The 27,880-nt window shown below is 53.6% G+C and overlaps 2 protein-coding genes across 5 annotated transcripts in view; one reads left to right on the top strand and one right to left on the bottom strand.

Annotated features, from left to right (window-relative positions):
• The first annotated feature begins 1,187 nt into the window (after positions 1-1,187).
• On the top strand, positions 1,188-10,192 carry PTMA (prothymosin alpha). Of its 4 annotated transcripts, none has more exons than XM_066325903.1 (5): positions 1,188-1,342; positions 5,428-5,499; positions 6,168-6,258; positions 8,772-8,845; positions 9,300-10,192. In XM_066325903.1, the coding sequence occupies exons 1-5, from the start codon at positions 1,298-1,300 to the stop codon at positions 9,345-9,347; spliced, it is 330 nt and encodes a 109-aa protein (XP_066182000.1). In that variant the 5' UTR covers positions 1,188-1,297; the 3' UTR covers positions 9,348-10,192. The 4 variants fall into 4 exon arrangements, with proteins under 4 accessions (XP_066182000.1, XP_066181998.1, XP_066182002.1 ...); XM_066325901.1 differs by having other exon boundaries at positions 6,168-6,264; XM_066325905.1 differs by having other exon boundaries at positions 1,189-1,342; positions 6,171-6,258.
• A 10,782-nt stretch (positions 10,193-20,974) lies between these two features.
• Positions 20,975-27,880, bottom strand: part of PDE6D (phosphodiesterase 6D) — a 33,659-nt gene continuing 26,753 nt past the window's right edge. The window contains exons 3-5 of the mRNA XM_066325909.1: positions 24,979-25,104; positions 24,068-24,173; positions 20,975-21,601 (exon numbers count right to left, since the gene is read on the bottom strand). Coding sequence (XP_066182006.1) covers positions 21,520-21,601; positions 24,068-24,173; positions 24,979-25,104 — 314 coding nt within the window. The 3' untranslated portion in view covers positions 20,975-21,519. The remainder of the gene's footprint in view (positions 21,602-24,067; positions 24,174-24,978; positions 25,105-27,880) is intronic.

Raw genomic sequence — 27,880 nt, 5'->3', positions numbered from 1 at the left:
TTTTCAAATCCACTTGGCCATAGACAGACAGACGACTCAGCCAATAAAAAGTCGCAAAGCGTCAGCACAGCGTTCGCCTGGCGCTGCCGACCAATCCACATCGCTCGATCCCTATATCCCGCCCTCCGAGGACAAGTTCTGCCGCTGTCCGGCGGCCATGTTGAGTGTGGCAGTAGCTCTGCTCCAGCTGGAGGGGCGTTTTTCCTACGCCTTCACCCCTTGCTTCGCGCTTTCTGCACTGGGGGCCGTTCACACGCGGTGCTGTCTCACCCCCGGGGCCATTTTGGGCGGTGGAGCGGCTCCCAGGGGATGGCAACACCGTGTGGTTGCCCCACGAAGGGCTCTCAGCGCCATCTTGAGTGCGGCAGAGCCCCCTCACTCGCTGCGTCGGTGCCCCGTTACCCCGCGGCGTGAGGGAGGACAGATGTGGCCCCGGTGCCCGGGGTCGCGGTGCGAGGGGCACGGTCCGTATATAACGGAAAGCTACAAAATGGGGAGCATAGGGAAGCTCCTGGTGCGCCTCAAGCCCTGAACTTGCACAGGGTTGGGGAGGGGGGAGAAGCAGAAGCAGCTAGGGCACGGTATTTTTAGTGTAAAATAAGCAAACGGGTGGGAATCCCGCATTTCTGCGCGGCAGGCTGGGCGGGCCGCCCCTCCCCACTCCCCTGAGGGGCGGCCGCGGTTGTTGTGGCCAAAGTTTCCGCGGGGCGCCGAAAACACAGTGAACGACGGGGGCTAGCGGGGTACCGAAGGGATGGAGCTGCCCCGGGACTACCGGCGGCCCCGTGGGAGCGGGGTGGGGGAGGGCAGTGCCGGTTCTCCCGCATTACTGTTATTATTCTTATTTTTAACTCTTATTATTTCCCCTCCGCCCTCCGCAGGCGCGCCGGGAGCTTCGCCCCCCCATCACTCCCGCCCGCCGCCTCACACGGCGGGAGGGGCGGGGCGGAGGCGGCGGGGGCGGAGGTAGCGCGGGGGGGGCGTGGCACTGCTCCCCTCTGCGCCCGCCGCGCTGAGACCGGACGCAACTCATCACTGCAGTGGCGGCGCTCGCCGGCTCCTTTAAGCGGCCGTGCCCCATTGTTTGCGCCGCGGCCAATGGGCGTCCGGCGGCCGCGGCGCGCGCGGCCAATGGGGCGCGGCGCGGGGCAGCGCGCGCGCCGCCCCCCGGCTCTATAAGAGGGCCGGCGGGGCCGCGTGAGTTCCCACTGGCTCGCGCAAAGCCATCTTGGCATTGTTCTGCCCGCCCGCCCGCGCCGCCGCAGCCCCGCGCGACACAGCCCCGCACTCCCCCGCCATGTCCGACGCGGCCGTGGACACCAGCGCTGAGATCTCCGCCAAGGTGAGCGACCCGCCGCCTCGCGCCCTGCTCCACGGCTTTTTTTCCCCCTGTTTATTTTTTTTTTCCGAGCGATTTCTGGGTATTTTTTCCTCATTTGTATTTTTTTTAATCGATAATTTTTTCCCCCCCTGCCCGTCCCGCCCCCTCATTTCCCCCCCTTCCCCCTCCGTCCTTCGCGTTGAAGTTGGCGGGGTGGCGCGGCGCGGTGCGGAGCCGGCGCCGCCGCGCTCGCCGTGCGGGGCTGCCAGCGCCGTTCCTTTGTCTACAGTGTGCGGGAAACGTGCTCGCCACCTTTGCCGGAGCTGCCGAGCCCCGCCGCTCCGCGACTCGCTCCTTCCGGCCGTTCTTGGGGACAGCAGCTGACCGTCCCGCTGCGGAGGGGCTCGGGGAGCCGGGGGGGGTACACGCATGGCAGTGCCTCGGCACCCGGCAGCGCTCGCTCATTCAATCCGCGGTGCGGGAGCTTGACAGCCCCGTCAAACTTGTGTCCCATTCGGCCCCGTCCCTGCGGGGGGGGTGTGGGGGGAAGCGCTCCGGAACAGGCACGGGGGGGAGGGGGGGGCAGTGTCTGTTGTGGAGTTGCCGAAAAGCGGGGTGGGCGGGTGGTTGCTATTTCGGAGTTGCACCCGGTTGATGCGGGAGGGGCGTCTGCTGTGCTGGTGTTACCCCTGGAGTGTGGCGGGGGCAGTTGTTTTTTCAGCGGTACCCCCCCGGAAAGGGGGAGGGGGGGTGGGGTGGGCATTTGCGCTTTAGGTACTGCCCTGAATTAGGGGTTATTATTTCGGAGTCGCCCTCGGAAGTGAGGGGGAATAGGGGGTTTTCTGGAGTTCTCCCGGGGGGCCTTTTGTTATTTTTGGAGTTACCCCGATGGGGCCACCCCCACAGTGGGAGATGCCCTGGGGCGGTGAGGCTGAGGGCGCCGGCCCTGGCCCGAGCTCCTCGCAGCGGGATAACTTTGCGAGTCGCTGCTAGAGGTGATGGGAAGCGGTTGATAAGCGCCGGTACCAGCCGGGAGAACCTCTCCCGGGAGTCCCCGCTGCGGCTCCCGGCGCACGCCTTTGTCTGCGAGCCGCGGCGGAGCGTCTCCCGGGGGGACTGCGCTCCCTGGGCGGCCGCGGTGCGCCCCGTTGCGCCCGAGGCCACGGCCGGAAAAGTTGCGAGGGGACCCGACCCGGGCTAGTCCGTGGGAAGACGGCGTGGAACGTGCCCGGCGGCCTCCTCACCCTCCGCCCCGGCCGGCCCCGGATCGCGCCGCTCCCGGGGGAAGCGCGGCTGGAGGGGAAAAAAAAAATCCGATGGAGAGCAGGGTTTGTAAAAACCAACCAACAAAACGCCGTTTCTGGCAGATTTCGATTTCACTTCTGTTTCCCGCTCCCGCAGCCATGCCCCCCATCCCGCCTGCCCTGCCTCCGTTCCGGGGCCGCGGCTTGATCCCCGCCGCCTTCGACTCTCCCGCTGCCGGGAAGCGGCGAGGCGGGTCGATCCCCATCCTTCCCCGGGGAACGGGGCCAAGTTTGCCGTTAACCTTCCCCTGCCCTTTACCGCGTGCGGGAAGGGGCCTCGTCTCTGGCTCACCCTCCTGGGCGCGCACAAGGGTCCGCGCTGCAGGGCGGGCGGAGGCGCGCACGGCGGCAAGGTGACCCCCCCCCATACCCCCGAGAAGCGCGGAGGCACCGGGGCCGTTCGCCCTCGTCCCGCCTCGCCGTGCGGAACGCTCCCGGGAGGCGGGGATGGGGGGGAGGGGGTTCCCGCCCCGCCCGGGCGCCGCCCCCGGCCGGTGCCGCGGGGCGCCCACCACGTGCGGGCCTGGGAGTCGGAGTCCGCCGCGCCGCCCCCGCCGGGACTACAGCTCCCGGCAGCCCGCGGGGCGCCGCGCTGGCCGCCGGCCAATCAGCGGGACGCGGAGAGTGGCGCGCGGTTTGAATGGCGGCCGCGCTCGTGGCGGCGCGGGTGAGCCCCCTGCCGGTGGGAGGCGCGGTCTGCGTCGGCGCCTCTGTCGTCCCCGGGTCCTGATTTCCCCAGCTTCCCACCGGGATCCTGTCGACAGCAGGGCCGGGGAGAAGGTAGAGCTTTCCGGGCCGGTGGTATGTGACTCTACACCGCTGCTATTCATTCCATAGACAAACAGCCCTGACACACCTATAATTAGAGCCTGTGTCCCAGTCTTGGCGCCGGAGCAGCTGTGCTGCTGCACTGGCCCTTGGTCTGGACGCTCCTGCGCACATCTGTTTGTGTTGGACTGGGAAAGGAAAAGGGAGACTCTGGGATGCTCTCTGCAACCCTGTTGCTACCACAAACTTCATGACCTGGCATCGAGATGGTGGTTAAACTGAGAGCATTTTCAGTGATGCAGGAAAGGTCAGGGCTGGAGATCTGTCCAGTTAAAATGCCCAAGAGTGAGTTATTCCTTCACTGGGACAAGGAACTTGCCTGCAGTTTGTGAACAACTCATCTTAAAAAGAACACAGTGAGATGTGGAAATTCTGACTGCTTGACTTGCTCTGTATAACTTGGGAACTCCATTCTTGCCCTCGTGCCCACGTGCCTGGTGCGATGCAGCAGCTGTACCCCAGTGATGCACAAGAGGCCAAATGGTTGTGATGAGTCTCCAGGGAACAGGGCAGTGGAAGCTACTGACAGTGTGAAACTGGGCAGTGTGGAGGAGGTGGCCTGGGTACGTGTGTGAGCAGTGCTGTGCACAGCAGTGAAAGGAGGAGAGATCTTGTGTGTTTGTTTTACTCCAGACTCCTGGATTGGTTTGCTTAGGTGAGGTTCGATCAACAGGTGTTGTCCCCTCAAAGCTTTCTTCCAGGGAAAGTCTTTCCTTAGTACACTGGTAGCCTGTGGGTGCTTCTGGAAACAGCATCTGTCTATTTAAGTAACCTGGTGGTCTAAAAACGCCTGTGCTGCCTCCCCTGAGGAGCCTGCAGGGTGATAGACACCCTCCCAGACGGGAGCAGTAATCACTATAGCAGAGCCGGCAGGGCCATGCTCTTCCTTGCTGTGTTCCCACGAGGCAGTGGCTCCCAGGAGTGAAAGTGCCCTCTGTCCGTGGGCGGCACGGCAGCTGCAAAGGGCTGGCAGGAGGGGGAGAAGCCACTGCAGTGGAGCAGGAGCTTCCAGCAACTTTTAAACACTTCATGGTCGCTGCTGAAGCCGGCTGTGGCTGTGTTGCTCGCCCTGGGGAAGGGCCTCTCTGCTTTCCTTGGCTAGGGTAGCGCTTGCTGTGCTGAAGGATCTCGCTCCAGCTGATGGAGGAACAGAAGGGAAGGAGGATGCAAGCAGAGATGCCAGTGTTAAATCCAAGTGTTCTTAATGCGGGAACATAAAGTTGGATCCTTTCAGCCTGTTTGCTGAGCGACTTGGCATGACATTTTGACAGTGATCAATAGCAAAAACACACAAGCTCCTGCTTTGCTCGCAATGGAGGCTTGAACCGAACTAGCCAGGCATGGCTCTTGGAGCAGTGTAAAAATAGACTTCTTCCCCCACCCCATCCTGTTACACTTTGAGCTGTGAGCTGGATGCTGGAGCCTCCTCTCTGCTGCTGTGAGAAGGACCAGGCATGTAATATTTGCTGTATGATTTTCCCCAGGCAGGGCAGAGACCATAGCCTCTGCTAATGAGTCCCTGGGATTTGTTCGTGCTGTGAAGGCACCAGCAGCCGCGGATGCCTGCAGCCCCAGGGCGGGGGAGCCCGTCCTTTGGACAGGGCTGCCGGCTCTCCATGGCATTGCAGGAGCTTGCGTGGTCTGTGCTAAGATGGGCAATCAGCCAGCTCTGCTGCTGTTGAGCATATATGCAGGCGGCCAGCTCTGTCTGTTTGGGAGCTCAGAGGTGAAACAGAGCAGTCTTTTTTTTAGATGGCTGCTCGGGCAAGGCTGACTTGGATTGAGATTCGCCCCCATGTTTTCCCGTTCCCAAGGAGGAGCCAGAACGTGGCGACCAAATCACAGAACAAATCTGTGTGAAGAGAAACCAGCTCCTGCTCTCGCTGTCAGACTGTTTTTCACACCTGATCTGCAGCTTCTCTGACCCAGACACCTGGAATCGGGGTGACTTCTCTGCTTTTCTGCTCCTTCCAGGATCTAAAAGAGAAGAAGGAAGTTGTTGAAGAAACAGAAAATGGCAGAGATGCACCAGCCAACGGCAACGCTGTGAGTATGGCTGCAATCTGCTGGGAGAGGCAGTCTGTACACCAATGCCTTTTTTTTGTTTTTCTCTCTTCTTGCTTTTGCTGCAACTTTGTCCCTAGCACTGTTGAGAGGGGACCCCTGTAAATGACAGCCTGAGCCCTGCAGAGCCTTCCAGCCTTTGGCACTTCACATTATGCAGACACTCACAGCCTGTGGGCTGTTCATGTGTGTGCAGAGGAGAAAGGCTGGGCTTGGTTTCTCTCCCTGACAGCCATGTGAAGCTGTCCAGTATCACCTCTTCCGTAGACAGGGATAAAGAGGAAAAAAATTTAAAAACCCACTAGGATTTACAGTGTTACAACCAATTGACCTGGGAAATACATCATCTACAAGTAAACTGATTGGTTTCCTTTTTTAACATGCTGGGAGAAAAGCACTGTGCCACATTTCAATGTGTTATGAGAGGCATTGCAAGCTTTGTTTCAAAGCTGCAGCCCCAAGTTACTGTCATGCCTGGGCTGTCTGGGTTGTGTGGAGGCAGGCAGGAAGCGGGATGTGCACCCAGGGCTCCTGCGGGCTGGTGCTTTGCTTTCAGCAGTAAAGGTGGGAACACGCACTTGTGCTGAATGTCTCTTCCACCTTCTCCCTTCCCCAGTGCATTTTTTTAAGTGATGTTTTGTCTTGCCAAGGAGAACGAGGAAAACGGAGAGCAGGAGGCTGACAATGAAGTAGACGAAGAAGAGGAGGAAGGTGGTGAAGAAGAGGATGAGGAGGAAGAGGGTGATGGTAACTTTGTTTGTTCCCCCATCCCACAGCGGTGTCCTGCTCTGCACAGCAGGCTCTGGGGAAGCGGAGGCGAGCGGAGAGCAGCATCTCCCCCTCGCGGTGGCGGCAGAGGGCTCCCGCCAGCCAGGCTCACTCCTTCCTTGCTTGCCCAAGCCACTGCTGCTGGGAGTGAAGTCAGCCTTGAATCCCTTCCAGCAGGTTGAGGGCAGATTCCTTCCTCCCTCCCTCTGGCCAGACGGCACCGTACCGCGGCGCTGAATAAGCGCATTAGCCCTTCCGTGCGAGTAGTAAAATCTGCCCTTGACTGCTGTGAGCACAGCCGCTGCTGCAGACACCAGTGGGGCAGGGACAGAACTGGGTGGCCATGTCTTGGCCCAGGCACACAGGGCATCACCATCCTTGTTCCTGGGGCAGCGTGCTGAGAGGCCCATGCAGCCCTCTCTCCCAGACTGGATGCCTTGTGGAGACAGGCAGAGGAACCTGTGGCTCTTACCTGCTCCTTCAGCTGGAGAAGATAGGCTTGCTTTGAATCTTCTGTGGCTGCAGTGTCCCATGTCTCCCTGCCCTCTGCTGCCTCCTGACCTGGCCCAGTCTGGAAGTGGTTTCTGGCAGCAGTGACTTGCCAAATCACTTCTCACCCTCCCTGCTATTATTTTTTTTTTCAAGATCTGCTTGAATAAATAACATTGTTTATTTTTATCGCTTGTTAAGGCTGGGAGAAAACCTTTCTTGTTATGCTGAGATGAACTCAGGGCTCCTGATTATCTGTTACTAGGTTAATCCCCTGAGAATTTTTGGTTTACATGCTGACCTACTAACCTGATGGCTAGTTTTGGGAGATAGGGACAGGGCTGAAAATTTAATGACCATTAAACCAGTGCTTATTCAGAGAGCGTGAGCTGGGAAAGCCACATCCTTTGGGGTAGCACTCTCTCAGCAGACTGCTGTGCCCTTCTGTAGGAATTGGTTCACTAGGAAAAACTGGGAATTGTGCCCCTCTTTAACCTGTGGTATTAACCCTTGGGGACAGATGCAACACTGCTGTGTCCTGAGCCCATTTACCCCCGACCCTACTTAAAGCTGGATAAGATGGGGAATACTTGGCTCTCCCTGCTCCTCTCTGGTAGGAGCAGGGAGAATGCATGTGCTGCAGGCGCATGTGTGGGGTGGAAGTGTTGCTTGGATACTGCTGTGACAAACCCGGGGAGCTTTGGTCCCGCAGTGCCAGCCCTGCTCTTCCTAGCTCACGGAGCACAGGCACGATTTGGCACGCGGTGCCTGGAGACTCCGGTGCCTTGCAGGGATCCGGCACAGGCTCTGACCGCTGGCACGGGCTCTGTCCGTGCTCGCTGCCCTCGGGCGATCCCTGCCTGAGAGCTGCACCTGAGCACTGCAGGAGAGAGATTTAAAGGCAGCAAGTCCAGCTTGCATCAGCTTTTTTAGCCAAGACTAGCAGCCAAACTCCCGGGGTTTGACAGCAGAGGAGAGCTTGAGGGTATATTTTCCTCTCACATCTCTCCATCCCATCTCATTATTTGCTTTGCTTAAAGCAGCTCAAAGAACTAAAAATGCTCCCAATCAGCTTGGCACTGTCACCTGACCTGCTGGCCAGCCCAGTGCATGTGATGGCTGCCGGGGTGTTGATCCATCGCTGGGAGCTAATCTTGGCCCTTCCTGCCTCATGGGCCACACCGCAGCTGGGCACACGTCGGGAGAGGAGAAGGGAGGATGGGCTGACCTTAATCCCCCTGGCTGTCCATACGTGTGGCTTGTGGCGGTGGTTTAAAGCCAGCTTACTGGCCTTAACTCTCTAAGTTTTAGTAGGGTCTCATGTTACACAAGAGACTTGCCTCGACAGCAGGGAAGCTGTTTTGCCTCCGGGCTTGCCCCTGAGTCCCCAAAACTGGCCGAAGGTGATTGACTCAGTCGTTCTGATCCACTGGCCTATTTGAGCTCAAAGTGGGTCAAAGCCCAGAGCTCACTGCTCATCCTCCTGGCTGGCTGTAAGATAAGTTGGAAGCATTTGTTTGCTGTTCTGATAATTAGAAAGTGTTCTGACTCAGAACTAATGCGTTCTGGCTCTCTTAACTCATTAAAGATGGACTAATAGCTGCGAAGGGAAGCAGAAGTAATCTGGAGTGGTTAGGCAGAGCAGGCACTAGAAAGAGTTTTTTCCTCTTTTTTTTCCCTATTCTTGCCATGATTTCGGCACTCATGTAGGTAGTGGTTTTGCCATCCCACTGTCTGTTACAAATGCAGTGTGAACCAGACTCAAGGCTGCCAATCCTTATTTTCCCTTGGGTGGGTCAGGTCAGTTTGGGGGATGTCCAGAAAACCACTGGGTCCTCTGTCACCTGTTGTTTTGTGCAGGGTCTGTGCCACCTGGGGAGATGGGGACATGGCTTTGCAGTGTGGGGGTGAGCCAGGATTAAACCCAGAGGGGGTGGTGTGCGGTACTGGAACTCTCCCGGAGGGTCTCACATTTCCTCTCTTTGTACTCCGTGCAGGTGAGGAAGAAGATGGTGATGACGATGATGAAGCTGAGGGAGCCACAGGCAAACGGGCAGCTGAGGATGATGAGGTAGGAAGAGCAGGCAGCCCCTCAGAGCCACACGTGTCCCCAGAGGGCTTGGGTGGGAGGTGGGTGTCAGTGGGGCCAGAGGGGTTGGGCTGGGTTTACCTCTGGGGCTGGGATGTTCTGCCTGTGTGCTCCCTGTGTCTCTCCAGGGACACAGCCCAGTTCCGTTTATACGCTGGCCTGGTTAGGGAGGTGTCTGCTCCCGCTCCGTTGAGCCCTGGCCCTGGGTGCCCTGGAATGCTCATGGCAGGCCTGGGTGGGGGCACTTGGGAGCTGCCTGAGAAAAGAGGATTTTGCCTGAGGGGTTGAAACACCTGTGGTGCTCGGACCTTGCTCCTGAGGCAGGAGAGAGACCTGAAACTCCCCTACCTGACTCTCTGCCTTGGGATGACTCTTGCCCGCCCCCAGAAGCCCCACTCCTAATCCCCCTCTCCTGACCGCTTTGCTTTTCCCCCAGGACGACGATGTCGATCCCAAGAAGCAGAAAACCGATGAAGATGACTAGGCAGCAATTTTTTTTCTTTTCTTCTTTTTTTTTTTTTTTTTTTTTTTTTTTTTAAATAAGGAGGAAAACAAACCAACAAAAAAAGGCCAGCGTGTCCTCTTCACCCTCGGGTCCCCCCTTGGGACTCCTGTTGCAGTCCCCTTTCCCACACACACCGCCCTTCCTCCCCCCTCCGCCGTGGTCATCCTCACCAAGTAGAGTGAACCCGTCCCCGCCCCCCGGCGCGGCGCTGCCACTCAACGAACATGGAAATGATTCGCCTGTTAGCGGGGAGAGAAAAACCCCCCTGCCCCCACAACCCCCCTTCCTCCCAAGCACCAAAACTTCAAGGCCCTGCTTTCTTTCTTAAAAGTACTTTAAAGGAGAATTTGTTTGTATTTTTTATTTACATTTTATATTTTTGTACATATTGTTAGGAGGTCCGCCATTTTTAAGTGATCTCGGATTGACCAAAAGGGGGGCTTTGAAGTGTATATCTCTCTTGTTACCTATCTCTGACTTTACTTGTGGTGTGACCAGGCCCAAACCATTATCTCAAAGGAGAATAAAACAAAACCTTGTAAAAAAAAATTAAAAAAAGACAAAAATGAAAAAAAAAATTACAATCTTATTCTGAGCATTCCAGTAACTTTTTTTGTGTATGTACTTTAGCTGTACCATAGATCGTGGTTTGTATGAGGTGGCAAGGCCAAAGATAAAAAGGTTTTCTTTTTTTTTCTGTCTATGAAGTTGCTGTTTATTTTTATTTTTTCTTTTTTTTTTTTTTTTGGCCTGTTTGATGTATGTGTGAAACAATGTTGTCCAACAATAAACCGGAATTTTATTTTGCTGAGTTGTCCTAACAAGGCTGCCTCCCAACTGCTGCTTTTTGTTTTAGTTTTCATTTGTTTTAGTTTTTTTTTTTTATTTCTTCCCTTCTTTATCTTCTTTCTTTCTTTGCTTTGGACTTGGGCTGGGAAGAGAGAGAGAAGGGGATGCAGGGGCTGTGCTGTTGGTGGGGAGGGTCTGGGGGCCGTGCTGTCCCCCTGCTGCTAAGTAGGGGAGGCAGTGTCTTTCCATGGCTGTATGCCTATGGAGAGCTGCACTGGTGTCCCCAGCATGGCCTCTGCATGATCCTGCATGTTCTGGCTGCCCTTGGCAAGAGGTAGGGATGGTTTAGACTGGGGAACATGGACAAGGGAGTGTGGGGGGGCCTGGGTATGGTTTGCTCAGCAATTCTGTCTCTGTAGCCAAATTCGTTGGAGACTGTTTGGCTTGTGTAGCTGGGATGAGAAACCCATCCCCAAAATCCTTCCTTGCAGTATCTGCTGGAGGTGATTGACACCTGGTTGTGGGGAGGGGAGAGCTCAGGCCGTATAAATAAATGCCTTCCCTCCCTTGGGGCTTGTTCAAGCATGGCTGGCAATGGGGCAGGAGGCAGTGTCAGCAGGGTTTGGATTCAGCCAGAACAGGTCCTGGGGGCATGCTCCAGCCTGCACTGGTCACCCAGCAATTTCTGGGATGCCAAGTTCAAGGTTTGGTGGTGGGACCCCAGGGAGACAGGCTCAGGTTTGTCTGTGCACTCAAATAAACCAAAAGGTTGTAACTTAGCTTAAGCCTCTGCTGCTTTGCTCCTAACCTTCCTCCAACTCGTTTTTCCTCCTTCCTCCAGGCTGTTGGAGCATGGAAAAGCTCAGCCTGCTCTGCCAGGTGTGTGGAGTTCGTTTGCAAGAACCTGCTTTGTATCTGTGTTTCCCAAGTCCTCGCCCTGGCTCCAGGGAGTCCCCTTTCCCTACTGATCCAGGCTGTGCCAAAGCCTCACCAGATGGTCTCGTTTCTGCCTCTCACACTGCAATCCCAGCAGTCAGTGTTCAGATGCTGGGAGATGATTCCTCTTTAACTTTTTTTTTTTTTTTGAGGAATCAATGTGCCTATAATGCACTGGCTGTGAAAGTCACAGCCCCTCCTGATCCCCAGGAACAGCCAGGTCACTTACTCTGTACTTACACCTTAATTATCCAGTGAGTTGTGGTGCTGGCTGATAGTTTATCAGACTTGCTGCCTCGATGCACAGGCCGCATCCAGCCCCGTTTGGGTGAGGGGAGCTTGTGGCAGGGCTGGAGGCAGCACTAGGTTCGGTTACCCAGTCCTCCCATGGGATGTGACATCATGAGTGTGGCAGACGGTGCTGCTGAGTGTCACCGTGCTGCTGGGTGGGGCTTTGTGGTGCACTGCTGGGGGTTGCATCCAGGTCCTCGTGTCCTCACCACAGCTGCCCCATGCGTGGCTCCTGCATCATGATGGGATGGGCGTCAATGGTGCAAGACTCAAGCTGGTACTTGTAGATTTGCAAGGCAAATTATTCAAATAAGCTTCTGCAGCTGCGTAGACAAGAGCTGGATCCCGGTGTCCCTGAAATGTGGAGACCCTGCACACACAAAGCTGGTGTGAGGGCCGGGGGGGGGAAGTAAAGTGGCCTTACTGTCCCCATTGCACTGCAGTCTGCGCTGCAGCCCCCCAAAACCATGGCAGCCTAGGTCGCAGGGTCTATTTTGGTGTGGGGTAAAACCCCAGGTGGGCATACTACTGATGGGTAGGGCATGTAGCAGCCAGGGGTGCGTGGGCAAGTCAGAGGGACTCCCAGCCCTACAGCTCCTGGTCTGCACCTGGCTGCCGTGAGTTCCCACAGCCCCTGGTGATGGAGGGGGCAAACCCCACTCCCTCGACCCCACGTGCCCTGGTGTTTCTGCACCCCATCTCTCCCCTTTCGTGGCCCTCGCTGCCCCTGCCACCCCGTGACCCTGGGGGTGCTCTGGTGTCACCGGTGCCAGGACTGGGGCTCAGGCACAGCTCAGTGCAGGATCTTTGCAGGGATCCCAGCCCCAGCCAATCCCCATGTGGCGGCTCAGCCAACCAGCCAATCCCATGCTGCCACCTGGCCCTTCCTGCCTCATGCTGCCTCCACCAATCATAACCAAGCAGCACTCTGGTCTGACCAATCATGTGCTGCCACCTGGCACTTCTCCACAACCAACCACGTGCTGCCACTTGTATCTGCTGCTGCCTCACCCCTTGCAGCAGCAGCCCACCAATCACAGCATGAGGCCAACTGCATTGAGCCAATCAGGAGCTGCTGCCTGCCATCTGTCCCAGCCAATCAGGGGCAGCCACACCCTGCCAGGAGCTTTAAAGGCCCTTCAGCTGTTGGGCTGTCCCAGCAGTTGGGGTCATCCCAGAATGGAGGAGCTGTGGTCCTTTGGAAGGTGGTTCCTTTGGAAAAGGCTCCCCCCTGCAAGGTCTCAGAGGGATGTAGGTGGAATGTGGTGGTTTTTTAGTGCCCAGTGCCACAGGGGCCAAGTGATTCCAAAATGACAGAGGGACTGCTCACCTGGGTAGTGTCTTGGGACAGGGACCAGGAGCAGCAGGAGAGGGCTTACAGGAGTCATGCCAGCTGAAGGTGCCTGTGAAGATCTTGGAGATGGTCTTCCTGAGGACTCAGCTTGTGCCAGGGTCTGCCCACTGGGACTCAGAGAGTCCCACCTGCCTCGGATGTTCAGGAGATGATCCCAGCCCTGCCTGGAGGCCAGAGCTGGGCTCTGTGGGGGCTGATGCCATGGGATGGAAGGTGAAGAGCATGCAGCCATCTTGTGCCTTCAGGCATGGAGTGGTGCTGGAGCCCTCACCCAGAGCTGTGTCACAGGTCACACGTTCAGCTGTGACCTGCGGAGCACAACTGCCAGTGCTGCTCCTCGCCTGCAGACATGTCGTGAGGAATCCGAATCCTGCTTAAGCTGCTGATCACACTGGTCCTGGAGACTGTGGAGGCAAGTGGATGAAGCTGTTCTGAGGTGTGTTGGCTGGCTGCTGACCTCTGAAGATGGGTGAGGTAGCTCCCACATGAACTATTGGGAGAGCTGCAGGAGGGAGCATCAGGAGAGCGTCGTATGTGCTGGGACTCAGGCTGTGCCAATGTGCTCCAGTGGCCCCTTAAACCAAGGGCAGCCTTTCCCAAGGATTCTGCTGTGTCTACACATCAGCTGAAGCCACCTTTGTGCGGCTCAACAACCAGGTACATTGAGAACAGCTCCCACGTGGTTGGCCTAAAACATATCACTCCAGTGGAGCAGTCCTGCCGGAGGTCACAGACAGCAGAACCAGTGGAGCTGAATCCATGCCCTGTGGGCAGCGGGACTGAGCCTGGGCCAGCACAGCTGCCTCCAGTCCTGACCTGCCCATAGTGGGTTAGTTGTCCTGCACCAGCTGTAGCTTTTGGTTAGTCTCATCCAAAACATCCTGTTACATCTTGACAACCTTCATGAAATTTGGAGCACCTGGGGGCTTGGTGGAGAACTTGCCTGTGGGGAATGCAGGGCTTGGACTGCAAGCAAGACACAGGCTGAAGTTGGTTACTGGTGCAATTTGTGTCTGGGCAAATAATTGGCATCAACTTAGGAGACGGATGGGTGAAACTGCCTTCCAGGCATGATTCCTCAGGCTCACAAACACAGAAGCAATTTTGAGTGGTTGCTGTTGAAAGTAGACACGAAGAGCTACTCCTGTTGTGGAGCAACTGCCGCCTGGCTCAGGATGTGAGGTGTCCCATTGGAACAGACCCTCAGGAGTGGACTGTGGAAGCCCAGGGTCTTGGGTAGTAGTCATGGCTCAACCCATCAAGTATATGCTACCTAAATGGCTCAGGAATGTTTGTGCATTTGCCTCAAGAGCTGCCTGCTGTGGGCAGGAAAGCCCAGCCCAGGCTGAGGAGCAGATGTGGGATATCTTGTTCCAGTCTCATCCCTGGCTGCTGTGTCCCCACAGCCTGTCACTCTCAGTGAGTGGGGACAGCTCTGTCCCTGGACCTGGAGGGACCTGGCCATTCCCAGCCCAGTGGAGGTCCTTGAGCTCAGAAACCCAACTGGATTGTTTACTCCCACTGCCAAGTTTTCTTGGGGCCACCACTTCAATCCTTTTCGCCTCTGGCGGTGGGAGCCTAGGAGAGGGAGCAGAGCTGGGGTACCTGGAGCTCTTCCTGTGCAAACCCTGTGAATTCTCTGTCCTTGTGCCCATGGCTGCTCCATCTTTTCTGGCTGAGCTGATCCTCCCTGAAGGGCAGGAGAACAGAAGGAAGGGCTGAGAGAGACCCTCAGCTTTGCAAACCCTGCTAAGGGCCATGGCTCCTGTTCATGGCTGATGGGGGAGTCCCAGAGGGAGGGATGGTGAGCAAGCAGGGCTTGGTGGGCTCAAAGGCCACTCCACGGGGCTGTGCTATGTGTGGGCCAGGAAGAGATCTGGGAATAAGCATCCAGTGCTGTCCTTCAGAGCAGATATGGACCTGGAGAGGATCCTGCATTCCTTTTGTAAGAAAGCACGGTGCAAGCAGAACACCTGGGGGGTTGAGAAAGCACAACCTGCTGTGCCCTTGGAGAACCCACAGGGATGGGATCGTTACATGTGTCCTTTCCTACACTGAGGCCTGAAGGCGAGGGGCTCTGCCTGGGTGTTGGGTGGGGATGTGGGTCCTCCAGCTGGCTCTGCCCTGGGCTCTGTGGGCATCTGCCTGGGTTCCTCTCCTTTGCTGCAGGCAGAGCAGGCTCCTGGCCCTGCTCCCTCAGAGAGCCGGGAAGCAGCACCCTCTGTCAGGGCTCAGAGCAGGAGGTGTGAGGGAGGCTGCCACCTGTGCCCAAAGCTGGAGATCCCAGTGCTCAGTGGGCACATGACCCACAGGCCACGTCGAGGAGGACAATGACCCATAGCAAGTACAAGGCACCTGCTGCTCCCTGTCCAGCAGCAGGGCACTGCCAGACCCTGGATCCACAGGCAGAGAAGGGATGTGGCACTAAATGCCCTGTCTGGAGTGGCAGGGAGTGTGGTCCTGCATGGGGCTGGAGAGCCTGCACTGGGTTGTCTGTGCTACCAGGCGAGGCCCCAAGGGCACACGAGGGCTCAGAGCAGCTGCCGTGGGGTGCAGCCCCTGCAGGGATAGTGCAGTGTGGGGCGCAGAGCCAATTTTGCTTAAACCAAGCCACAAAGATTGCAGAGGCTGGCTCGTTTCCCATATGGGGCTAATCCCCCTTATCCCTACTCACAAGGTGAGGATGTGCTGCTTCCCTGGGGACACCCCCAGCCTAAAGCTCCATCCCTGGCAGGGACTGTGGAACAAGGCTGCAGCTCTGGAGAGCAGCATCTGGGGAAGTGAGCAGCAGGCAAGAGCGGGACTGTGGGACTCTGCCATGGGAAGGGATGAGAGTGGGACACCTGTCCCCAAGCAGGGACTAGAGCTGGTGCTCCCTGCACTCTATGCAGGTCCGTGGGATGGCCTTGGGCACCCCTCAGAGCTGACAGGTCCCCAGCAAAGGCTGGGGACTGTGTTTGGCCGTATTTGCTGCGGCCTTGGGATTCAGGGACTTGTGCATTCCCAGCTTGGCAGGGAAATGGTCGAAAGTGGGATGAAGGCAGGCGTGAGGTACGGAGGTGGAGATGCCGGGACACTTCCTCTCGGCTCCGGGCTGGCACAAGCAACAGCATGTCCAGTCCAGAGGTAGGGCCGCTCCTCTCCTGGGGCACAGCTGGTGGCACGTCCCATCCCAGGTGACCCGCCAGCCTGCCTGGTGTGGGGCTGGCCCTCGGTGGCTCTCCCGGGGCCCCGGCCGAGGCGGTGACCACAGGCAGCGTCCTCCCCGCCCGGCCAGCGGGGCTGTGCAGCGCAGGCAGCAGCGCTGTCTTGCAGCACCATCTAGTGCTGCGGGATGGGGAAGCCCCGCGCTCCCCCCGAGACACGGCAGCGCCCTGGGGACAGGCCGTGGCTGTCCCGCGTCCTGGGTCGTGCTGCCAAGGCCAACCTGCCAGGAAAGGCAGCCAGGCTGGTGGTGACGGGGATGAACAGGCGGCACACCGTGGCTGCTGGCCCGGGGCAGCCGGAACTCTACCTCCCCCGTGCTCCTGTTCTGTGCCAGGGAATTTCCTGCAAGGATTCCGGGAAACATCAAGGGGCGCAGACGTTCCCAGTTCCTGAGCCAAATGTATCTGGCCTCAGCTGCTGGTTTTGCCACCTCCTCCTATGGAAATTGGGCCTCTGCCCTCTCCTTGGAACACTTGCTTTTCTATCAGCCAGGTGGCTCCAGCTCTGTCAGTCCCTCACCCTCAGGGTCTTCACACCATTTGTGTGGTTTCCTCCAGCATCCCCAGCAGTTTCTTGGGGCCCATCTTCCGTACCTGGTGAGGACATGATCCCTTCCCACAACTTGTCACTGTTCCCCTTTTGCACATTCAGGGCAATGTCAAGCCTTTCCAGCCTGGCTTTGGGGACACCAGGACCCCAGCACTGCCCTCTCGCTCCCTTGCTCTGTGTCACCTTGTCACCCCTTTCTGGGTGTGTGCCACTCTCGGCACCCTGCCTGGCACTGAGGCGCTGGGAGAGCAGGCAGGATTCTGGTGCAGGTGGGGTGGTGCGGGGATGACTTTGCTGTAGAGCTGGATGCCCTAAGGATGGGATGTTCTTCCAAAGGGGCGGTGGTGATGGCTGGCCCCTCTCTTGGAGTTCTGCTGTGGATGTCAGACCTGCACTAGCATGAGGCAGCTGCTGAGCCCCAATAGGGATTGCCATGGGAAGGGTCCTGTAGCACTGAGGGGCTGGTGACCAGAGGCTCCCTAGGGCAGGAGGAATTGGACACCTTGGACTGCAAAAAGGGTGCTTTGAATCCTGTATTTGCTTCAGCTGCCCTCCTCCTGTCCTTGGGGAGAGATAGGACTGTGCCCAAGTCACCTGGCAGTGAAATCCCTGTGACCAAGTGGCTGAGTGCCTGCTTGGAGCTCTGTCTGTCTCTGATTTGGCAACTCAGGGGAGGGATCTGTGCCCCCCAAAAAGGAGCAGAGGGACTAAAACCTTCCTAGGCCTCCTGTCCCCTCCCAGTGCTGGTGAACTGGATGGCACTGCGTGAGGTGGGACGAGATGTTGCTGACGCTGAAGGCTGCCCGTTGCCGCCACTCTCTGCCCGCTGTCACCACGCCCTGCCCGCCGCCTGCCCGTGCCACCCGCACCTGCGGGAAGGTAAGAGTAGCGAAGCAGACACCGAACATAACGTGGCCGTGGGCTGTTTGTGCGCCTCTTGTTCGGCAGCAACTGTCATGAATCAGCTCATTAACCACATTAGGACGGCTCTGCTGCCCCGCCTGAGCCTTATCGGGCGGGGCAGATTTGGGGCACGCGTCAGACGGAGCCCCGGTGGCTTTGCCGGGCGGGCGGGCAGCTGAGGGCTCCTACAGCAGCCGGGGTGGGTGACAGCCTGGAGGGGTGCTGCCGGTGGGCGCTGAGCGTGTGACAGCCTGGTGCTTGCCGTGGAGAGGAGGAATCGGCCCCGTTCCCCTCACCCTCATGGCAGCACACAGGGAGGAGTCTCACACGCCCGATGCAGGGTCCTGCTCCGCAGCCAGCCCTGCAGCCCACCGCGGGGTGGTTCCATTGCCAAAAGCCATGCTCCAGGGAGCCTCATGGTGTGACGGACCCCAAAACTATGCAGAGAGCTCCCCTGAAGCCAAAAGGATGTTGTGCATCACCGTCCTCCCTTGCTGCCTCCCTGCCGTGCAACAGCCCAACCTGGAGTGCTCCCAGGCCAAGACATGGCTGGAGGATGGAGTTTCACCCCAAATCTCTGTGTGCCAGCCCCCCAAACTGTGCACAGCTCTCTCCACTTTCCCATGTGCCTCTCTGGCCCCTGACTGCGTTTCCAAGCAGTTTCCTGGCCACCACCAGGTTTCCAAGGCCGCCAGGGTGGCTCACAGCCCTCCCGAGGTGGGGATGAAACCCCTGTGGCGACTTTCCAGCTGGCGCCTGGAGGCAGCAGCTCCAAGTGAGCCAGGGGTTTTGTGCGTGGCTGTGCTTTGGGCAAGGTCCTGCCTAGTGAGAGGCTCCTCAGGGGCCTAGCCAGGTCCTACCCTTGCCAAAGTTGCCTCTCTTCCACCACGGAGCTTTTCCCTCGTGCAGAGCCCTGCACGTGGACCTGGCTGGGAGCAGCTTCGTGGCCCAGAAATGCCTGCCAAGCCTGTGAACTTCCAGGTGAGAACTTACTTGGTAAATAAGGGGAAGAATCACTGTGTTGGTCCTCGTATTCACTTCTCACCCCCAAACTTTGCACAGAGAGTGGCGTGAGGCTACCCTCAGGTTGCGGCCAGAACCACCACAGCGACATGGATGGTTTGTGGCAGTGGATGGTGGCAGTAGTGACACATGCACCCCTGACCTCCTGCTCCCCTCTCTTGCTTTCCAGCCCCACCTTTCCCTTCAGTGGCATATTTGCTCTCCCACGCGAGGGAGCCAAGATCTGACTGTGCCATGCTTGGGCCCTGACCATGGGACATGCTCATACGTCCTGATCCTTTCCCAGGGCTCCCAAATCCCATCAGCCCCACAGGGAAGGGAACCCACAGTTAGCTCCTGTTCTGAGCACCCCGGGAGCCTTTGCCTGGGTTTTAGGTGGTGGCTGCTCAGACCCCATGTCACCCCTGCCCTTCCCTCCCGCAGCCCCGCCGTTTGCTCCTCGGGCCCTTCAGGGAGGCTGATGAACCACGCGGGGGTGGGTTCTGGGAGAGGCTGTTGAGGACCAGGAGCGGGTGAGCGGCTCCCGGCTGTTCCCCACGGAGCCACTGGAGGGCGGCAGTGACCCGCCGTAGCGGGACCCGCCAGCCCCGACCGGGCAAACTGGGCCGGACTGGGCAAACTGGGCCAGCCCGGGCAGGGCGGGCGCGGAGGGAAGGGGCTCCGGAGACCTCCCTGGGCTGTCTCAGGCCCCGTGTCCCTCCGGGGCCCTCTCCCAGCTCTGCTCACCCGGGGGAAGCCTCAGCCACGCGAGTCGGTGGCCACTTGAAGCCCCACGGAGCCTCCGGGGTGAGCGGCCCCGCAGAGAGAGCGTCCCGCAGGCGCCAGGAAGGTTAAGTGGGTGTGGGAATTCGCAGCTTGTCTCACAGAACGATGTAGGTTGGAAAGGACTTTTAAAGGTCACCTCGTCCAACCCCCCTGCCATGAGTAGGGACATCTCCAGCCAGGTCAGGTGCTGATACACTGACCTGACCCGATCTGGGCAACCTGTTCCAGTGTTTCACCACCCTCACCCCAAGAAATTCCTTCCTTGTATCTAATCTAAATTGACTCTCCTTGGGTTTAAAGCCATCACCCCTTGCCCTATAGCTACTGGCCCTACTAAAAAGTGTGTTCTTATCTCTTATAGACCCCTTGAAATACTGGAAGGCTGCAAAAAGGTCTCTCCAGGCTGAACAACAGCAGCTGTCTCAGGCTGTCTTCACTGGCAAGCTCACCCTTCCCTCTGATAATTTTTGAGGCCTTCTCTGGACCTCCTCCATCGGGTCTATGCCTTTCCTGTACTGACACCCCAGGGCTGGATGCAGCACTCCAGGTGGGGTCTCACAAGAATGGCGTAGAGGGGAAGAAATCATCTCCCTTGACCTGCTGGCTATGCTGCTTTGGATGCAGCCCAGGATAGGATTTGCCATTAGAAGAAAAGGCACCAGGGTAGACTCTGACCCACTGGGAGCATCTGTCCCTCTGCTCTGGGTCAGTCCTTGGCTGTAGCTAGGCTTGGCAGAGGTGGTGTCTGCTTCCTATCTCTGTTGGACATCTCCTGTGTGGGTCTAGTGGATCATCTGCCCTACAACACAAAGGCACCTGCTCTCAAGACATTCAGCCTTTTTTGTTTTTCCTCTTTGGATACCTTTGTGTCTCCTCTTGGACAGAGGCTCTTCTCACTGGCTGTCATTCCTGGCAGGTGCAGTTTTGGTTATGTCTCTGTGTGAAGGCTGGCCTAGGATGGGTCACACTGCTGACAAGACTCTGCCCTATGGGTGCTCCAGCCTGGAGCTGTGAGCAGTGAGGTCTGGTGAGAAAGTTGCTGCCACGGCTAATGGGGATTAACGGTCCAACTTCAATCCCCCTAAAACAATATTTACTCTGTATTCCTCCCACATACACCCAGTGGCTGAATCCAGGATGTGAAATGATGCCTTTCATTTTCCTGTGGCTCTGAATCTCAAGCCCAGCAACAGGACAGGCTGACCAAGGCGTCGAGTGATGACACAGCTGCTTGTGATGTTCAGGAGCAGAAGCTGGAGATGCCCCTTCCCACAATGTCCACGGGCTAGAGCTGATTACAAACGGCAGGGAGAAGTGGCAGCAGGGCTGGAGAAATCTGTTACAGAAAAGTTGCTGCCATGTGTCATTGAAGCCTCCACACATATGCGGAGTGTTGGTGTCAGCAACTGCAGTCCCAGCAGAGCTCCAGTGAACCCAGCCCAGCACGGCAGTGATGCTGGTGGGCTCAGGGGAACTTGGGTTTTCCAGAGGGGCTTGAGTGTCCCCAGGCACTTGGAAAAGCAGAATACTGTGGTGCTGCTTGAGACTGGTGACAAAGGGACAATTGGGATTAACAGACAGAGGGGAGGCCAAGGAGAAGCCTTGGTCAGAGAAGTTCAGGACACCTTTCTGATGTAGCCAGTTGGAGGAAGAGAAGCTTAACAAAGATGGAGGTTGTAGAAGGGGCAGGGCAGTGGAAAGCCCTGTTCTGCTGTTGGCTTGAGCGATAGGAGTTTGTGCCTGCTGAGGTACATTTTTGTAATAGAAAGGAAAACACACAAAACTAACATTTCTTCCCTTCTTTGGACGGTAGGAATGTTTTAATTGAGAAATCTGTTTTAATTACATTAGGTGATATCACAGTCTATTTTACAAGTTTGGGGTAAGAGGATGTGTGGACCAGTTACACAGAAATCCAGCAAAAGGATAAAAATCTACAACATGAGAAAAATGAAAAGGTTAACTTAACCCCAAAAGAAAAGCATTGAGAGTTTGGTGTGAGTGGAAATGGGAGATTATACCAGGGTCCAGAGAAGTAGAAAGGATGAGACTAACATAAATTTACAGTATTGGTTCTGCATGACCATCGTTTGCCTGTGTTCAGAGACAGCCTCTCTTCCTGAGGGCATCGCTGAGCAGATGGCCCCGTCTCTGAGGATTTGGTCTGGTCTTGTCAGAGGAGAAAGCAAAATAACTGATGGGCAAAGGTCACAACCCACGCTGAGCTGGTCCCCAGGGTCACTGCCTACAGGAGTGTCTTCCACTGGATAGTCGGGGGGTTCTGCACCAAGAACTGTATGGAGGAAAACTAAAACAGCTCCAAAAAGCCCCATCTCAAACGTAGAAAAGTCTCACTCTGGAAGTGCTTACGAGAAGATCGTCATCATAGAATTTGGTTTCTATAATAACATTACCACTGCAGGAGGAAAGGAGGAGAAAGAAGAGGCATTAGAAGGATGCATGGACAGTGATTGCTCCTCTCCAGGCTCTCACAAGCCTGGGCTCACACCCTGACCACCCCACAACATCATCTCTTTGGTTTGGAGCTGCACACAGTGAGCACTGTCCTGGTCAGGGACAGTCAGGACTGAAGGGTCTCCCAAACACATTCCTGTGTGGAATGTTCTCCCCATCCCTCCCCTGGTCTGAGCATGGTACTGCTCAGGCTGCAGAGTGCTCAGACAGCAAACTCTTGCTCACTCCTATTGTTAACAATAAACTAGCAGTCCCAGCACCTTCAGGCCCATCTCCTGCAGGAATTGTGAAAACCAATGGGAATTCTTTTTTTATTCTCCTTCTCTGTCCTTCTCTGTCCTCTAGTGCTGAGCAAGCTACATCAACCAACTTAACATGTCATTTTCCTCAAGAAGTGCTTAAATGCAAAGACATAAGCATATTTTATACAAACTGCAATGGAAAATGTGGGTTTGGGTGTGACAGAAGCTCTGGGCATTTAACTTGCTGACTTTTGAGATTTTGGTACATAAAATAAGAACTCTGAAACCATTACAGCACCTGGACACCTGAGCAGTGTGATCTGACCATGTCTAAACAACACCTGTCTCTTGAAAACCAAAGCAGCAATTCTACCTCCACTGTGGCTCTCAGTGTCTGTAACACTGGACCTGCTAGGAGTGTAAGGTTTCGCTGTGGTGTGGACAACGCTTGAACTTAAATGTCAGAGAATGTTCTCAGTCTGATATTCAGTCATCCTGGGAACCCTTCATGCAGAGTGTCTTGGTTAGCACCATGTATCACATCTCCATTCTCTTCTGGTTTGGAAACACCAAGGTCTTTGGGAAGATCAGAAAATGAGGGGCTCTCCAAATATTGGCAGCTGTAAAATGATGACCTCTTTGGGCCACAAATTCTGCTTTGGATTTCTTTGGACTGGAGGGTTCTACTGAAAACTCTCAAGAATGACTTTAGGATACCTCCATGAATAGAAGAGCGATCTGGGCTCCCCAGTACAAGTGGACATACTTCAGAGAAAAATGGGACATTGGAAAATCCTCAAGGTCATTTAAAAACTAGCTTCTCTTAACTCCCAGTCCTGAAAATGTCTTGAATTCCTGAGATGATTAAAACCAACTTGTCAGATGTCTATGTCTCTTTACTCTGGTTCCCAAATCTGGCTCCTCTTGTACCAACTGACAGTGCCCAGCTCTGGGAGCCGAGGGTGTGTGCAGCACCTCCAAGGTTCTGAGCAGGCTGTGCCAGGAGCACTTTTGAACACTGGTGCTCTCCTTCGAGCGCGCTCTCTCTTTAGAACGTGCTGTGAATGGGAATCAGTGACAGTAGCTCCCATCCTGGTGCCTTCTCTATGCGACTGGCTTTGCTCCAGACAGGGAATGAGAGGGAAAATGCTGGAGAGGGAGGTCTTCCAGGGGACACAGTGACCTTGCAGTGATTCTGGCTGCTTGTGTCTGCCTCTTGTTGGCAGCAGGGTTCCCAAACCCTTCTGTTTCTGGCAGTGCACTCCTTGTGTGCTTGCCAGCACCCATCCAGCACTGCAGGGAAGATGGTTACCCTTCCCAAGAGCCTCCCTCCAGGAGCCTTTTCCATCATCCTCCCAAAGCTGGAGCCTGGCTGCCCACACTGAGCAATGCCCAGCACATATTACTGTGACACATCTGAGGCATCGCTGCCCTGCTCAGGAGCCCATGTGCACACAGAGCCAGGAGTAGACTTCATGAGGAGGGTGTCTGAATCTTCCTGCAGGTGATGTAAAATGACTGATTCCTACCTGTTAAGGGTATTTTAGCCCCAGATACAGCTCCATGCATAGTGTATATAAATGTGTGTATATATGCATATAGTGTGTATATATATATATAGTATATAAATGTGTATATATATATGTGTATATATGCATATACACTAAATATGTATAAGCCAGTATTAAAGACATAAAGCTCAGCAAAATGTTACAGTGATGAAACAAACACTAGAGCAGCTACTGCAGGTGATATATTGCATGAACTAAACTACCTTGGACAAGAGTCAGTGATCAATAGCTGATTTAAAAATGGCCCAAAAATCTGCTGGTTTTTCTTTCCCCTGGATGTAATGGGTATTAAGTTGTAAAACATTTTAAAATCCTTTCACGATTCACCTTCCAAAAAAAAATTAGGCAACTTTATTAAAGAATCAGTTTTGCTTTCTCCAAACCTTTATTACTATATTAATGCAAATTGGACCTATGGGATGGAAGGTAATGAGGTTGGCTTAACCCCTTTTATCTCTCAACAAGTAACAGCAGTGAGGTGATTCAGAGTTGGTAGCAGTTCCCTCTCCTCCTTCCCACCATTGCCCCCAAGGAAATGCCACACACTGCTTTTGCTTTGCCTGCTCTCAGATTCTGCAAGCCCAAGGCACTCACGTTAAAACGTTAGCTGGCATCATCTGTGATTCAGGTGCTGCCTCTATCAAGGACTGCCAAGTGTTTGTGGAGTTAGGAATCACAAAACCAAATTCAAAGAACCATTCTGCAAAGTAGAAAACAACAACAACAACCAGATCCAGAGGCATTTGAAGAAGAAAATTCACAAATGGTCCTTTTGCTTTTCACGTGACAGGCTGGGGAAATCCCTAAACCATCCTACTGGGCTGCCAACATTTTACATTTACATTACTTTGTACATCTTAAACTACATTGAACCTTGCACTCCTATTAGAGCAGACACTCCCTTGCTAAAATAGCTGATGGTACTGATAAGGTCACACCACTTCCTTGGCATTCAGTGAAAATTTCAACATACTTAATTTGGAACAGGGAAACCACACTCTTCCTCTTGCAGACATCCCTGGGATCCAGTTGAGGTTAAGTGTGCAACTGGTTGCCCAAAAGACATGGAGCTCAGTGTTTTATCTGCCCCTCCTCCAGCCCAGATCAGGAGCAGCATTGCAGTGGTAGGGGATCAGATGTGCAGTTGCGGGGTCACTGGCACTGCTGTAACTCAGGTAACCCAGGACTCCAGCCTGGCATTCTGAGGAAGACCCAGGAATTCCAGTAATAGCTGACTCTGAAATAAGCTGTTTCCTTGCCTCAGGCAGTCTGTGGTGGATTTATGCCCTCAGGCATGATTACCCAGCTTTTTTGCTTACATAACAGTGTTAATACACTTATGAAATGCTATCCTTAATACTGTGGCCCATTAGTACTGACAAGATGAGTGCTTCAGTGCTACTCTGAAAAATTAAAATCACCACATTCAACCCATTTTAGTCACTCTAATCCCTGCCCTGCTGGGGGTCAGTCCCTGTGCTGCAGCACACAGAGCACATCCATACCTTCTAGACACTGCCCTTTGAAATAAACTTTCTGTTCCAGACGGAATTTTTCCATTTGTTCTGCCGAAGAAAAGTTTAACTCCCGAGATACTGCTTTGCATTTCAAGATTTTTTTAGGAACTCGAGCTGTGAAACAGATAAAGAAGCGTTATTTGAACACAATAAAATCCAGCTTCTGGAAGTACTGTTATTCTGTACTTGGAAATAATGATTAGGACTAATACAAGATCATAGCAGCAGAAAAAATGCAAACACAAAGGACTTTGTTTTTACATTTGTTTTTACATTTGCAAGAGTGAAATCCAAGATATGCAAATACCTTAAGTACCTTGCCCACAGCCAAGAATGAGACTTATGACAGAACCAGGGATACAACACTGATCTCTCAGAATCAGACTCCTGGTTCTTAGTTGGTTGTTATTAAATCCCAAGATGCAATTCAAATTTTTACTTTAAGAATTGTGCTGAAGATCACTGGCAGCCAAAGGGCTGCTTAGCACACCAAGCCTCTTAGCTCTTCTCACTTTTCCTTCCCTTTCAGGCTGTGCATCCCCAGAGCAAACCACACATGTTTCTCAGCTCAGCAGCACTTCCTCAGCCATCTCAGAGCTCTGGGAAGTGTCCTGTAGAAGTAAATGCCTGTTCCCTTAACACTGAGACCTACCCAGGCTGTAAAGCCAGAACCACACTGGAAAGTTTAAGAGAGCAATTTGACAGTCCAGGTTTCTGGGCTCTTGCAATAGGTGAGACACCAACAGCAAGTGGCAAACTCTACCTGCTAGATATTTCACTATTTCACAAGATTTTTTGGTTTTTTTTAAGAGGTGGAAGAGTAAGAGAAGGGACAGTTTGAGGGCACTGATTGAGAGTCCTAATCAGGAGAATATGAAAGGGGAGTCAAACCAGTAAAAATCTCCCAAGACCATCATACTTCAGGGGTGTGATTGTGTGTGATCCTTCCTGCATATTAGAGAATGTTTCATTTGAATTTTTTAGAAATAAAGAGGGTAGAGAAGACAGTTAGTATGTGCTTTATGAGCCAAACTGTTCCAGAATGGAAGGCATATCAAAATATCCATGAGCAGGGGGCAGGCTCAGACTTTTTGGCAGAAAAAGTCTCCCAAACCCAGGCAAATCTATCTAATGTAGAACAGTTTAATGGAGTTGGACCTTGATATGAGACCAATATCAAGAGCTGGAGGCTTAGGGAATGTAAACCAGCATCCCACCCCAAGGAGAAGTACACCGCCCACAGTTTGATTAAAAAAAAAAAAAATTAAGATAAGAAAATTAAGACTGTAAGGCAAGAGTTTTCAATGTAAAAGATCTCTAATTATTTTTAAGGGACTTTTTGCACCATGGAAACCTGCATGGCACCTTCCTTTACTGCCCTCACTGGTACAGACTACACCATTGTGGATAAACATCCCTTTGCACTTAAGTGTAAAATGACTCATTAAAACTATTCTGCAATTTACTAATTTCATTTCTTTCATACCCAAGACAGAGTCCTGAGAATGTTTGCTTTAAATTGTAAAACTACCAAACAAATAATTACATGTAATAAAAGTAGGACTGTGTTGTCTTTAAACATCTGGTTTAAGATATTTTAATTTACATTTTTACCATCAAGCAAAAATTTTACTTGAAATTACTTATTTTAAGTTCATTTTACTTTTACTTCTCTTTTTTTCTATTAAAAATAGAGACGAAGGAAGTTCAATTTTCATCAGTTAAGTCCATTTTAAAACATGCTGAGATGAAGATAAGCATAGACTTAATCCTCACTTTACTAACGTTTTTTGTTGACTTGAGGATGTACTATACCTGCACATTTATTTAAGCACTTACATGGTTAACATACATTTAGTCAGATGCTTAATGCTGATTAGATTAGAAAGTGTTGAATGACACATTTCTTATTTACTCGCAAGTAATTTTGGGTCCAACTGTTTAGTTAGAAACTGAAATTCAATTTAAATATACATGTGATTAGGTTTTCATTTAGTTTAAATAAAGCTACCTTAAATATTTGGGACACTGAAGAAAGCAAGTTATCTTAGCCAAACTGATTTTACATTTTAAATGACACCTTTTCTCAGATAATGAAAGGACCATTTGTATGTCATTAATGAAAGTTGGCTGTGGGGATTCTGTAAGAGCTACACCTCAGCATCTTACTCCAAGATTTGCTTGTATATTGGAAGAAACCAAACTTTACAGATTTGCATCTTCCAAATTGCCTCCCAGTTTTGAATGCCCAGTCACTGAATAGAGCTGACTGGAAAAGCTCCTGCTGTCAAAAGCTGGTTTAGGTGATTAATTCCAGTTTCAGGTGCTCAGGCTGTGATTTTTACTACTTAAGGCAGTTTAATGTGAAGACTTTGGCAGCAATCCAATACCACATTAATACTGTTTTTATTTCATCTAAGGGGTAATAGTAAATTAAGGTAGTAATACAGTATCATGATTTGAAACTTAAGAGTTCATTTTATAAAGAAACTTGTACTTAAATCAAATAGGAGTCATGTTTAAAAAGCAAATATAAGCCCTGTTTAAAGAAAATGTATTTTATTCACTCTATTATATATTTGGTTCTTCATTTGCTACGTCTAGACTGTGATTTGCCCTGAATGGCCACAGAACATACACACACACAAGTACTATACAATGTACTATATACTTTAAGACACATATGGATTTAATTTTAGAACAATTATTCTGTTTGCCCTCATTGCTTCTGCTGCAGGACTCCATCAGAACTGCATTTTCCCACACCTTTTAATTCACCATCGGATTACCCTGCTTTGTTGGATGTCTCCTCCCTTCTCAGCCTATTTATTGAGCATAACCTATCTACCTCAGCTTTCTTTTCTAGCTAAGACATACAAGAACTGCTTTC

The sequence above is a fragment of the Sylvia atricapilla genome, chromosome 10, assembly GCF_009819655.1.
Source record: "Sylvia atricapilla isolate bSylAtr1 chromosome 10, bSylAtr1.pri, whole genome shotgun sequence".
NCBI lineage: Eukaryota > Metazoa > Chordata > Aves > Passeriformes > Sylviidae > Sylvia > Sylvia atricapilla.
The sequence above is the reverse complement of the archived record's forward strand: the minus strand, read 5'-3'. Positions and strand labels throughout refer to the sequence as shown.

Excerpts from the sequence above, each read along its gene's own strand:
- PTMA (XM_066325901.1), top strand. The coding sequence starts at position 1,298 with ATGTCCGACGCGGCCGTGGACACCAGCGCTGAGATCTCCGCCAAG. Across the intron at positions 1,343-5,427 it reads GCGCTGAGATCTCCGCCAAG|GATCTAAAAGAGAAGAAGGA; the intron begins GTGAGCGACCCG and ends TGCTCCTTCCAG. Across the intron at positions 6,265-8,771 it reads TGAGGAGGAAGAGGGTGATG|GTGAGGAAGAAGATGGTGAT; the intron begins GTAACTTTGTTT and ends TACTCCGTGCAG.